We start from the raw sequence: 14,243 nt of genomic DNA, 5'->3' as shown, positions 1-14,243 counted from the left end.
AAACTCTTTAGGTGCATAACAACTTGACTGTTGAAGTTCCAGCTCGGTGGATTCAATTCATATTTAAGAAAACAGGGAAAACCCATGCATAATTTGAGGGTATTACAATTGGATTTCATTGCTAACGTACATAGAAAAGCGTACCTGCGGGCAGCCTATTTTTGACACAACATTCAATGTTAGTTTTCTTCCAAACGAGACCATTTCAGGCAGAATAATTTCACAGGGTATTTGACACCAGTCCTATCTTCACTTTGAGCAAAATTTCTATTATTATCCCTAACCCCCTAGCATGATTTACTAGGAACCATACCCATCCTGGCAAATTTGAACACCATATGGGAAACTGCACACACATATTATGATTCTGGAGGTGTGCCAACCCAATGTAAAAGACTGTCAGTTTAGGGGTACTGTACCCATCCTGACAGATTCCAACAAAACATGCCGTTGGGGTTTGATGGGTTGAGTTCTGTTAGGGTTAGCGAAGGTTCTTATCGGGGATTTCAAATGAGCCAAGTGGTTTTTATCATAAACTCAACAAATTTCAACCATTTTTTTAATAGTCCAACTCACTGTGCTTGGATGGGAACCTTTGGCCGAAATTTTCTATACATTCTAGCCCTGCCACTGCGCTCGAACTCCCTAGCCAAGGCAATCACTCCGTGGTACTGCTCCTCGGATAACGACAGCGGGATCTTCTGAAGATTGACGTCGCAGATGAAGCGCGGCGTGCTGCGAGATCGTAACGGTAAGGGACTGCCGTTACGTCGAAGCTTTGCCTCGGCGCTGACGGGCTGGATGAGGTAATCGTGTTGCTGTAATGAACACAAAATCAAGCATCAATCACTCAGATGAAATATACCCAGCTGATTACCAGGGTTCGACCTTAACTTTTTTGTTCACTAGCCAGCTGGGCTACTGAAACAGACTCTTAACTAACCGCATTTTTTTTTTTAGCTCAAATACAAAATGGCGTATTTTCAGGCTCAATTCTGAGGCAATGTTTTCAGTGTTTTATCTAATAATTTAATCCTTTAAAACAGTTGATAAAATTAGACAAAAATTAATGAGGCTTGCTTTCTGAATTTAGGGATTTATTTCTTCCTGTCCTTTCATCTTTGCCATATCCCAAATGCTTGAAAAATATGATTTTTTTTTTACTCAACAGCCGGGCTACTTAAGAAATAGTTTGACTAGCCTGCCACTGTTTGACTACCATTTGGCTAGCGGGCTACCGCTAATTTCAAACCCTGTGATTACCAATTTAAAGTATGACATTCTGTAGAGTGTCGAGGTCCAGTGGTTACGGTGTTAGCCTCATGCGCCATAAAACATGGGTTCGAACCTTGACTTGGAAGCATGGCACTTGTGTTCTTAGGCAAGACACTCTACTACAATTGCCTCTATCTAACTAGAAGTATGAATGGGTACCTGTGATGGCAAAGACCAGATTGCGCTGATCTCAAGGTGCCACAGACAATAAATAGTCTCACAGCCTGCTGAACAGGGGTAACGATTGTGAAGCATTTTGAAATTTCAGTACTATGTTAGCACCTCATTATCAGTGAAATCTCGATTAGTCAAACCTCGAGGGAACAGGTTCAAAATTTGACTTAAGCAGAGTTTTGAGTTAAGCGGGGTTATACCGGTATGTCATTGTTTTACTACTGAAGGGAACAGATTCTTTGTTTGACTTAACAGTTGTTTTGAGTTATCAGAGTTTGACTTATCGAGATTCACTGTAATTATAATTTAAACTTAGCCCAAATAAGAGAAAAACTCAGTCAGTATAACAGCGGCTTTTTGAGGATGGGAATATAAAATTGGCGTCTTTATTCGTATCATCATTTTTGACTTGAGATGAAATCCTTTACTTTGGGTTGATTTAATTTTTACAATGGGCTTTACTCCTCGCTGACATATTGGTGAAAAGCACTTCTTTGAAAGTAACGATCAATACTTTCAAAGCGGTACTTCAGTGAAGGGCCATTTTGGGGACATTTTACCTGTGCTCTCGGTGCATCAGCTGAAACCTCTCTCTTCTGCAAAGCATCCTGCAAAAAACAAAGATTGAAAGATACTTGTACTGACCTAAAACAAACATTTCCAAGTTTCAATTTATTTTGTAAGTCATCTTTTGCAAGCTCGACATTAGTACAGTACTTCATAAGTTCTGAGCCTTTTGAGGAAGTACCGGAAGCTGATGTGCAATAATTTGTGTCCACAGGCAGGACATTTTACATCAATTGTCCCTTTCCATCAAGGAGCGAGCAGGTACTTTAGGGGAGTATTTTCCTACTCCGACCAAAGGTATGCATCTGATCCAAGCATACATTTTAACTGTCTAGTTTATGATGTAGTGGCTCATGTACAAATTCTTACGAAGTAATGAATAACTGTGTCCACAGGCAGGATATTTTACAACAATTGTCACTTTCCATCAAGGTGCGAACAGAACTTGGAAGGAGAACTTTAAAACTTCAAGGGGACATTTTTAAAACTTTGACCAAGTATATTCATCAGGGTCCAAGAATCAAACTTGTATTGGAGTCCTCAAGCTTCAAGTCCGAGTCCAAGACCCAAGTCAACTTTGGTGGAGACTGAGTCCAAGTCATGAGTCACAAATGAGTTCCAGTCGAGTCCAGGTCACCCAAAAATTCAAGTCACGAAAAAATTCAAGTCCCGCGTCATACATCTAAGCCAAGCATAACTGTCTAGCATGACACAGGCACTAAAGTGTTCCGTTGTTCCACAACAGACCATTATCATGTTGCGGCCATATTGATTCTTCCCATTCAAATCAACGCAACCAAAGCGAGGCTGAAAGGAAAAATAGTCTGGTTCCTTTTTGCACAAAAAACATTATCATTTAGTACTGTTATTGGATACAGGGAACATGACTGAAATGGTGACAGCACGATAAAGGTCTATTACATGTACTTACTCTCAAGTCGTTGATGTCTAGATCTCCATACAGCTGGATATTAGTGTCCCAGTAAATGGCAAAGTTCTCCAGTTGTAGCAGCTTGAAGCGCATAGCATCCTTCTCGCCTTGGACAATTCGGGCTTTCTGTCAAATTAATCGGCAAATGGATTCAAAGTAAAATTTAAAACAAAAATTAACCTTATAAAGATGTAAAGTCTCTTTTTACAAGTTGGTTTCAAAACACTTGTTTTTTTTTAACAATCACTTCATATCACAAGCATATTTTTGTACTTGAAATAACATTTGATTTTAACCTTATATCTTTGAGCACTTTCACTAGAAAGTATCTTGAATCTGCCAAAATCCACCAATTTTGTCACGACATTGTTTTTTGGTGTCCTGAGTCCATCAGAATCCACCAGTGAGTCCATCAGATTTCACCAGTGTAGTACATATACCTCGTACACACCAAACATACATGTACAGCCCACTGTGGAGATCCTGAATCCATCAAACTCCCCAAAATCCTCAATGTGGAGGTATCCTGAATCCATCAAAATCCTACAGAACCGCTAGGCTTACTGTCCTGAATCCATCAAAATCCCCAAACTTTTTCAATATGGAGGTATCCTGAATCCGCCGAAATCCTCCAAAACAGGGGTGTGGATTTTGATGGATTCAGGTACGTTAGGGTTAATACAAGAAAAGACATGCCTCGTAAAGCTAGTCCAAGAGTGCACAACATTCTATTCAATTGATTTAGAATGGCTATTCAATGGACGTCTTTTCATGCATCTTGTCTACACAATGGGTTGAATTTTTCCCATTGAGTGGTGTAAAAGGGTAATCCTATATGACAGCACTGCCCAGCACACAAGTGACAGTCAGCTAGTTAGTCAGTCAGTCAGGTGCAATGTGAACGACGCATAAAACAAATTTCAGGCCTCAGCATTCTGCTCTTGGGTATTTTTGGAAAGTGCTGCTCCTTGAGAAAAATATTCCATCAACTTCTTTATCAAAGTTAAAAAAGGGTATCCCGGCATGCCATTAAAAACTGAGAAAAACTACTCCGACTTTTTTTCATAAACAAAGCAAATTTTGTTCACAGAAGGGTAAATGATAACAAAATGGAATAGAAAACTGACCCAGTTTTCGTCCGTGCTCTGTGCGGAGAGGCTCTTGATGGTGATTCCAAATGCAAAACTCTCGTTGGGTATCGTGGTGGTGTCTTCATATCGGATGTGAACATCTCTCACTTTCAGCTACAATGAGAGAAAACTGAATGAATGACTATTGACCAGTTCACGCAGAGCACTGACTGTTTTTGTACCCAGGCACGGCTGACGGATTAAGACGTCAAGATTGCCTTGTTTCACCTCGGGTGATGTTTCTGATGCGCGTTCAAAAGACCGGTCCTATTTGATCGATAGAGGGCGCGCTATCGTGCAAGCTGCAGCTAGCCTGGCTGGGCCAACCACGGTAGCGATTAGGCCAAATCGAAAGCCAGGCGTGCTTTCCAGTGCGGTCACGTGGCCACCCAGAGGAGCCAGCGATTGGACAGCTGGTGTGTTAGCTGCATTTGGGCCAGCTTCAGCAATCAGGCTATAAACTCAAGAGCCAGGATTTGTTGCGGTTACGGGCTGGAGTCAAATCTTAATTGCATCATGTGCGTTGCATCCCCGCATGAAAAGACTTCTGCACCGAGTGGTCACGGTTCGCTTGGGATGCACTGTAGGCCTACCGCAGTAAATAGGCTGCTTCAAGGATACTATAGCCTCTTACTATACAAAATGTACCTGAGTTTGGCTTTGTTGATTGGGTCATGGGAGATTTCTTAATTAAAAGGATTCCAGATTCTTCTGTGTTCTAAGTATGCAAGTTTATTTCTGCACCTGGCAATTTTGAGTTCGACAAATAACCTAGTTTCCAGTGCACAATTTTGAGTAAGTACGGCATGTTTATACACGATTTGCTATTCTTTTGACGAGAATAAAGTATAACTTCGAGATAACAGGGTTTTCGAGTTAAACGGTTTTGACTTATCGAGATTTCACTGTGCATGAAACTTTCATCAAATACAATGTATGTCCAAAATACCAGCCTTTAACATATATCATTTGCACTTGTAAAACACTACATATTTTAAATGTTTTCTGTAATTTGGGTTCAGATCACTCTGAATAACCCTGAAAGATTTTTAAAAACGAATTATGCTTTATGATCAAAATTACACAAAATCGGTGACAAGTTTACCTGTATGTTTTCCAGGACATTGTAGAAGAGTGAAGTGGAGTAAGCGTACCACGAGGAACCAGCCTCTGTCTGAGCCTTCTCAAACTTAGCCTGGTGGGTTAAAGAATAACGACGGAATAACTGGACAGAGTACATGTATAACCCTAACTCCCTAGGCCTTTTTGCTAGGATGTAACCTGAATCCTGCAAAATCCTCCGATTGGCCTCATGGAAAAATAGCATATAGCCTCAATCCTGCGAAATTCTCCATTATTTCTTGAATGTGGTTCTTGGAGGGATGACCACTGCCTCAATCCTGCAAAATCCTTCGGCTATGACTGTCAATATGTTGAGGCTTGGCCCGTGACATCCTGGAGCAGTACGGAGGATTTCAAGCATTTAATCAAGGACTAAATTTATTTAAGCATTAACAACACAAGGTCCGGCCCAAGACCTTGACACAGTGCGTCCTCCGAAATCAGCAACGCACTTTTTCCATGTAACCTCAATCCTGAAAATTCCTCCAATTTGCAAAAAGGATTTTGGAGGATTTGGGATGGTTAGGGTTACTGTTCAGTACAGGGCATTTTTTGTATAAAAGTAGACACACCTGAAAAATGATAATGATTCTTTATTCTCCGCATCTTAGAAATATGGATAATCATAGTCCATTGGCAACACAATTACATTAAAACACTAATATTGGGACAAATAAAAAAAAGAGCATGTTTAGCGTCTACATATCAGAGTTGGTAAAACACTGGAGTAGAAATCCAGAGGTCTCTGGTTCAATTCCAGCCTTTGTCATATCTGCCTATTGCAATTCATAAAAAAAAAAGATCCTGTCATGACCCATGCCCAATTTCACGGCGCTGTTAACAGGTTAAGCCAAAAAATTCCCTTAGTATAAAAAATGTCTGGCTTTAAGCAGGTTACCAGCCAAAACTCTGTGTGATTTTCATGCTAAGCAAACAACAACTAAATACTAATCACCAGCATATAACATCACATGGAGTTTTGGCTGGTAACCTGCTTTTATAGGCCAGACTTTTGTTGTGCTAAGCAAATTTTGTGCTTAGCAGCACTGTGAAATTGGCCCCCGGCCTCACCTTCCATTGTGATTCCAATGCCTCCAGCTGCTTTTTATTCCTGTCCCTCTTAGCCTGGTTCTCCTTCTCCTCGTCGTAGGAGGCCTTGCCGGCCGGCCCGGCCACTAGGTACAGGCTATCGATTGAGATCACGGTGGGCTCACTCTTGATGTGGCGCACGGGGATCTGCAAGGAGATCTTGCCGATGAACCCTGAGCAAAACACGGAGAGGAGCAGACAAAAAGAGATTGTGTTAAATACATGTACAACGGCAAGATATTGAGCATGAAATTTAATAATTATAACGCTGAGCAAGGAGTGTCATGGCTTAGCGGTTAAGAAAACCGGACTCTTGCTCTGGTGTTTCAACAAAGGCAACAGTGGCGTGGGTTCGAGCCTGCCGGGTAGACACTTGTGCCCTTGAGCAAGGCACTTAACCATTATTGCTTCGTCCTTCGGATGGGACTTAAAGCCGTAGGTCCCGTGTGTTGTGTACTCCAATGCACATAAAGAACCCAGTGACACTTATCGCTAAGAGAAGGGGTTTCCCCTGGTGTTTCTGGTCTCCTGTATTAACTCCCACGCTGAGTATTTAGGAGATCCAAGAACCAAGAACCAAGGAAATTGCCATAATCTCTGCGTGATTCCCTTTTGAGGGTTCCCAGGTTTGCAGCATTACTCATTTTATAAGATTTGAGGCTTTGCATGGTGGGGTATCAGTATCGTTTCGGTTTGTGGTTGTTATCATCGTCAGTATGGCCGTGATCCCTGGCTACATGGCATATACAGGGTGACCCCAAAAGATACAACCCCAAAACATTTGCCTTTTTTTTTAAAGGGATTGGTGGATTTTTATGTTTTGAATGTCAGATTAAAGCTGAGATTTTTTTCTTTCAAATACTGAAAAAATCATGAAAATAGCACTTTGGGTTGCTGAGAAAATGCCAATTATGTAAAAGTAGTCATTTTTCATCCTGTACACAAGTACTTCAAACAGTGAACCATTTTACTGTAAGCCCACTGTGCAATTATCCTTCATTTGTGCAATTTCTTTACTATTTTGACATATTTATGATGCTGAAAAGGTTTAAAATAGGACTAAAAGGGATGAGATACCTGTTCAGGTGGAAATTAAAAGGTATTTCCATCAAATTAATTTGTACTCTCATCATATCAAGTGCCGTGTTGTTTGTAAGGATAAGGAAATGTTTGTGTACAGGATGAAAAATGACTACTTTTACATACATGTAATTGGCATTTTCTATAAGCAATAGATTCAGGATACCTCCATATTGAGATGTTGGGGAGTTTGATGGATTCAGGATCAAAACAGGTTTACTCCCAGCTAACTGGTGGATTCTGTTGGACTCACTGGCCACCAACATTTGTTTGCATGGCAAAATTTGATGGATATTGGATTTGGATGGATTGGGGGATTCAGGATACTTTCTAGCAAATAAAAATACCTAAGGGGTTAGGGTTAAAAGATTAAAAAACTGATGGGTTTTCGTTAACGGGGGATGAAGCTGAGGCAACTGTTGCATGGAATTTCAAACAAATAAATATACAGGGCGAGTCACAAAAAAAAAGTGGAACCCAAACCCAACAAAATATATTTCATATTTTAAAAAAATATGTAGCACCAAAAATAATTATGACTGGTAAATGTAAAGTCAATTTAATAAACCACTTTTAGATGAAAAAAATACTTCAATTACTCAATCCATTAAAATTATATCACCATTTAAAAGAAACATGAAGAAATTGTCCTACCCCGACCCCTAAACTTACAAAAAATGATGCCCTACTATGGAAAAATCATGTACCACTTGGAAAACAATCGTTTTATATAACCTCCCCACCCTTGTAGAAAAAGATTCCCACCAATAATATTGTCTCAAAAACCATTTCAAAATTCCCGTCCTCCCCCCCCCCCCCTCCCCCCACTTTCAAGTGGCGTGGCCTCATGGTCTGAAGCAATGAATCCCTGGTCTGCAGGTAATTCTGCAGGTTGTGGGTTCGAGTCCAGCCTGGGGTTGTGGTGCGTGTGCCCTTGGGAAAGGCACTTTGTCACTCATTGCTTCTCTCCACCCAGGAGTAAATTGGGTACCTGTAAGAGCAGAGACGTTACATATTGTGAGTGCGCCAAAATGGCAGATCCAGCTGTAAACTCCCCAGGGAGCTGAGATGGGGCCAATTTCAAGGCACTGCTCAGCACAAAAATTTGCTTAGCACAAAAAAAGACTGGCTTATAATAGCAGGTTACCAGCCAAAACTCCACGTGATGTACATGTATATTGCTCGTGATTAGTATTCAGCTATTGTTTGCTTAGCATGAAAATCACATGGCTGGTAACCTGCTTTTATATGCCAGACTTGTTTTGTGCTAAGCAAATTTTTGTGCTTAGCAGCACTGTGAAATTGGGCCATGGTCTTTGGAATGTTTCACTGGCCCAGTGAGCAGGGTAATATAATGATACAGTGCCTTGAGCACCAATACTGGTGGATACGTGCGCTTTACTATTACACATTATTAGTATGGTCTGGATGGAATTATAACACCTCACCCACAGATTCTGTGTCTTGATTGGCCGAGAGCGAGTCACATGTTACTTTCTAATTTTGCTATCGTTCTGTGCACGGCCAAAAGTACTATGCGCATAGCAACCAAAGTACTATACCATTAGCAACCAAAGTACTATTTCCACGGCGCGGTATTTGTGTGCAAATGAATGCTGGTGTGCGCGTTGCGCGTATTATTCCAAAGAGAGCGCGCCGCAGACTTGGGTTCAAACATTTCGTGAAGGGGTAGTTTTTAAGAGAGAAATACATTTTCCACCAATTTTGTATTGAAATTGAAGTTTATTTCAGCTGTGTTCAGATTTAAATAATTTAAAATATTAAAATCAAGCAGAATCTGTGGGTAAAGTGTTATAAAACAAATATTGAATGCTTTATCTCGTGGTGAAGTAAAACTAGCCTCCCTCGGTGATCCATGGATCATTCTATTTTCCCTCGGCTTCGCCTCGGGAAAATAGAATGTCCATGGATCACCTCGGGAGGCTAGTTTTACTACACCACTCGAAGCATTCAATATTTGTATACTATTTAATTACTGGTAGTTAGGCAGCAGTTACTACTGCTGCCAAAAATTGAGAGCCAGGAATTATTTTCCATTTGAGTGGTTCTCGGTCACTCCCGCTTCACCTATCAATGGCAATGATTGGAAGTCAATGAAGTGTGCCATCCACTTTCTTGCTCATTATTGATCCAGAGTGTGTTCTTGTCATTAACCTTTGTTTTCACTTTTTTTTGTGGAGGTCAAGGTAACGTCAGACCAACTCGTGACCCACAACCAAGCCCGTCGCTCAATTCAATACATTTCATGGCTCACTTGAAAATATTGATTTGTAGAACGTTGATTGAAAAGGATGCTTTCTTCACTTCATTACTGCCAAATTGAGGATGAAAGCAAAGGTCACGAAGACTGCACAATGCAGATTTTGCAGAAGGAAAGAACGGTCAAGACGAAGCGTGCAACTATTGGCTATCATCAGCCAACTTCATCTAGGGCTAGGCAATCATTTGTAGGAGCAAGAACTGCCCAACAGTCTTAAGATAAGAAAGTCACTTGCTGAAGCCATTTACCAGTTAGGAAAGAACGGTCAAGATGAAGTGTGCAACTATTGGCTACCATCAGCCAACTTCATCTACTGTAGGGCTAGGCAAACATTTGTACATGTAGGAGCAAGACGTGCCCAACAGTCTTAAGATAAGACAGTCACTTGCTGAAGCCATTTCCCGGTACTTGTACTAGAGATTTTGTGAAACGGCACATGTGCACAGGACAACTGTTTTTTTTTGGAATTGAGGCTTTTTGCGATTGGATGCATCAATATGGGAGCTTTGAGTCTTTGTGCCATTGTAGCTCTGGCTCTGACTGTAACTGTACACATTGGCGAGCCTAGGAAATTCGGGAGTTTCCCTGTGACTTGGTACAAGGCTGATAATCAAGCCTTAGAGAATCACGTAATTCAGTCGGTAACCGTCCGTTCTCCTATCATCTGTGGCCGAGATTGCTCCATGAACACCAAGTGCACATCCTTCAACTACAACACAAACACCAAAACCTGCCAGTTGAACAACAGCACACGCGTCAACGGACAGGGTGGTTTGGTCACAACCGAGATGAGTCTGTACTACGACGAGAGCGCCGACACCCCCTCCTACTCAGTGCCGTACGAAAAAAGTTGCCTGATGTTGCTCCGAGCTGGTTATAAGACCAGCGGCATCTACGCCATTCACCCAACTGGACTGAATCAGAGTTTAGAAGTCTACTGCGATATGACCACAAGTGGAGGAGGCTGGATCCTCTTTCAACGACGGCAAGACGGCACTGTCGACTTCTACCGTACCTGGGCCGAGTACCAATCCGGCTTTGGCAATATGTCTGGTGAGTTCTGGCAGGGGAATGAGTACCTGCGTGTCCTGACTACATCCGGGCAGTGGACTCTGCGAATAGACATGGCGGACTGGCATGGCAACACTTCTTGGGTCGAATACGGACAGTTTCAGATTTCAGGAGAGCAGTACGTCTTCAGTTTCGGCGCGTACGATTCTGCCAGCCCAGCCGGCGATTCACTGCTATTCCACAACGGAATGGCCTTCACAACAAAGGACCAGAATAATTCCCCACTACGTCATCTCGACGGTATGAACTGTGCGGCAACTTATAAGGGGGCTTGGTGGTTCAGTGTGTGCCATGGTTCTCACCTAAATAGCGAGTACTATTATCAAGAAAACGTTGGCGCTGGATTTGGTTTGCAGTGGACCAGCTGGCTAGGGGAGTTTGGATCCCTCAAAGCGTGCGAAATGAAAATGAGGGAAATCCTGTGAGCTAAAAAGAAAGACTTGGATCGGGACCGGGAATTTTGTTAGAAAATGAAACGTTGGCAATACAAATTTTACCAAACACAACCGTGGTGGCACAACAAATGTCTGACAGAAATCTGACATAGGAACATGTACATAATTAATGCGTATGGTGGGTGCAGTTGGAACATTTAGAGTGGCGCTGGAATTTGGAAAGGTGCATACAATGTATCTTGTTGCCTTCATGCACAGTGGGTTTGGCTTTAAACCCGAACCGCCTTCAGCTTTTTGGCTGGGATCAATCCTAATTCCTTCAAAATCCTCCAACTACAGGGTGAGTCCAAAAAGCGGAACCCAAACCCCATAACATATATTTCATATTTAAAAAAATATGTAGCACCAAAAATAATGATGACTGGAAAGCTAATTTCATAAGCTACGGTACTTTTATATGAAAAAAATTACTGATATCATTGCTAAATCTGTTTAAAGAATATCACCATTAAAACACAATGACTCTAAAACCTGTCTCGTCCAACAACAAAAAAGGCAATTCATTGTGTGTTGTGACTGTTTGGAACAAACAAAGAAAATGACAGAGAATACTTGTTTCAATAACTGTCACCAACTGTAGTACACAATATCTGGTTAGGCAAACAATATGATTTATAAAATCTACTTTTTTTTAAGGACGGGCTTTCAACATCATGAACATGTTGAAAGGGTTTCTGTTGAATATTTTTAACGTTTAAACCGCGATTTTATCGCTGGTGATGTTTGAAGACAATTGCAACGACGATTCTTGAAATCGCATTTTTTTTGGACGAGACAGGTTTTAGGGTCATTGTGTTTAAATGGTGATATGTTCTGAAGGGATTGAACAATTCCAGTAATTTTTTTCATCTAAAAGTACCTTTAAATATGAAATGGGCTTTCCAGTCATTAACATTTTTGGTGCTACATATTTTTTTTAAATATGACATAATTTTTTGGGTTTGGGTTCCGCTTATTTTTTACTCATCCTGTACCACCATGTAAAAACTGTATGTACAGCTTCAATCCTCCAAAATCATCTGTTATTTCTCGCATTTCAGGGGTGACCGCTGCCTCAATCCTTCAAAACCCTCCAGCAATCATTGTACTAAAAGGAAGAACTGCCGGTGATATCTAGGAGCAGTGCGGATGAACCTAGGCATAATTTGGACATGGGCCGGTCCTTGTGCTGTTTTGTTCAGCCATGCATAAATATAAGCCTGGATTATGCTTCAAATCCTCCGAACTGCTCAAGGATATCATTTTGCAGGATTCAGGCAGTGGTCACCCCTCTTTGGACCATATTCAAGAAATAATGGAGGAATTTGCAGTATTTAGGCTATGTAATATGCTATTTTTCCATGAGGCCAATTCAAGGATTTTGCAGGATTCAGGCTACATCCTATCAAAAAGCCTAGGAATTTAGGGTTAAAGAGACTTTAAATGTACATATACTTTAAAAAAAAAATTAATGAGTGTTGTGTTCCTCTGTTTTCACTTGTGAATTCACCATGCACATTGAATCTTTGAATTATTTCAGGTTAAATTCACCTTTTTAATAAGCACGTAGCATTATTTCAAGTTTATACCTCTGGTTCTTTTCAGAACCATTCTCTTAGTTGAGAAATTGTTCGCACATGGTGTTTCAGCAAACCTTTCATTCATTAGTATCTCCACCATAGCACACAAAGCCTCAAATCTTACTTAGCATTATTTGTTTCATTTAAATAAGCCAAATTAGTAGTCCAACTACGCATACTTGTGCATGACAAGATTTGACGATTTGTACTTCCGGATAAACACAGCAGTAATGCAGCACACAAGTCTATGGAGGACTTGGTGCATGAATCCGCCTCCGGCAATTTTTTTCATGCAATCAAAAAGACGACGTAAAGTTATGGGGCATACAAAAACACTTTGCTGTCCAAAACCTTTAAAATACTTTGTGCTTACTATAAAAAACAAACAAATTCTTTAATTTTGTTCATATCCTCTATGAATTTGTACGCATACGGTGAACTGTTTCTCACAAAAAGGAAAATCATTAAATCTTGATGTGCACACCCAATTGGAATACAGAATGTACATTTGTATATATTGAGTGCGTATTTCAGCATTTTAGCCTTAAGTAGCTGTACATTGTACCTTAAATGCATACATGTTTGTAAGGTCTTATTTGTTTTTGTTGATTTGTGCATTTAGGCATATTTAGGCATATTTAGGCCCGATGATTTAGTAACAAAATAGCTGCTACCTGTAGCATCTACCCTTTAAATTGTCCTTGCGCGTTTTCTGATAATAACTAAATTGGTCGTTTTCTTGCCAATGATACCATTTCAATTTAAGGCAGAATAGTTTCACAGTGTACATGTATTTGGTACAGGCGCGTAGCCAGGGTTTCTTATGCCCACTGCAATAATAGAAATTTTGTCTAGTTCCCGATTCTGCATTTATAGTCCCTTTTGCCATCCCAAATTTACTTCTATCAGTGTCACGATTTTGCTTTTAAAATCTCTAGCCAATTGTTGCCACTCTGCACCCCCCTTTTTTTGCTGTCCTAGTTGTGCTTCTATCAACATCCTTATTTTGCTTTTTTAAAACCTCTACCCTCATTCTGCCACTGCACCGCCCCCCTTTTTATGCCGTCCTATGAGCTCCGTGCACTAACGAAAGAGGGCGCCCTTTTACCTAGCAACGACGTCCCATGGGCGGGACATTTTGCTGGTTGACGCGCACCGTTCCTTGTGTGTGAAGCACGTACACCAGGGGATTTGTACTATGTACACGCAGTGGTGCGGCCGCGCGTCGCGGCGAAATTGCAGTCATGCAAGATGGCGTCGGTCAGTCACCCCCAACTGTACTTCCTTTGCCGTTGAGGGGGTACTTGTGAACGGAGCGGATAAGCATCCTGATTTTGTTTTTAAAAATTTCTAGCCCCATTGCATCCTGCCACTCTGCAACACCCCCCCCCCCCCCCCCCCCCCCCCCCGGCTACGCCTTTGATTTGGTACATGTAGGTCTAGCTATCGTTAACTTGACAAAGGTTTTGTTCCAAGGTAATTTCAAAGGCTCCTACATATGTCCATGCC

General features: G+C 41.2%; 1 protein-coding gene across 3 annotated transcripts in view; it reads right to left on the bottom strand.

Annotated features, from left to right (window-relative positions):
- LOC119745753 (vacuolar protein sorting-associated protein 13D-like) overlaps positions 1-14,243 on the bottom strand; it is a 94,821-nt gene that overhangs the window by 74,184 nt on the left and 6,394 nt on the right. For all 3 annotated transcript variants that reach the window (XM_038222337.1, XM_038222338.1, XM_038222335.1), the window contains 6 exons: positions 6,271-6,461; positions 5,183-5,272; positions 4,075-4,191; positions 2,948-3,073; positions 2,010-2,057; positions 577-818 (listed from right to left, as the gene is read on the bottom strand). In XM_038222337.1, the coding sequence (XP_038078265.1) occupies positions 577-818; positions 2,010-2,057; positions 2,948-3,073; positions 4,075-4,191; positions 5,183-5,272; positions 6,271-6,461 (814 nt within the window). The remainder of the gene's footprint in view (positions 1-576; positions 819-2,009; positions 2,058-2,947; positions 3,074-4,074; positions 4,192-5,182; positions 5,273-6,270; positions 6,462-14,243) is intronic.

Source organism: Patiria miniata, unplaced genomic scaffold, assembly GCF_015706575.1.
Source record: "Patiria miniata isolate m_02_andy unplaced genomic scaffold, ASM1570657v1 HiC_scaffold_7, whole genome shotgun sequence".
NCBI classification, from domain to species: Eukaryota; Metazoa; Echinodermata; class Asteroidea; order Valvatida; family Asterinidae; genus Patiria; species Patiria miniata.
This window is presented reverse-complemented; position numbering and strand designations above follow the sequence as displayed.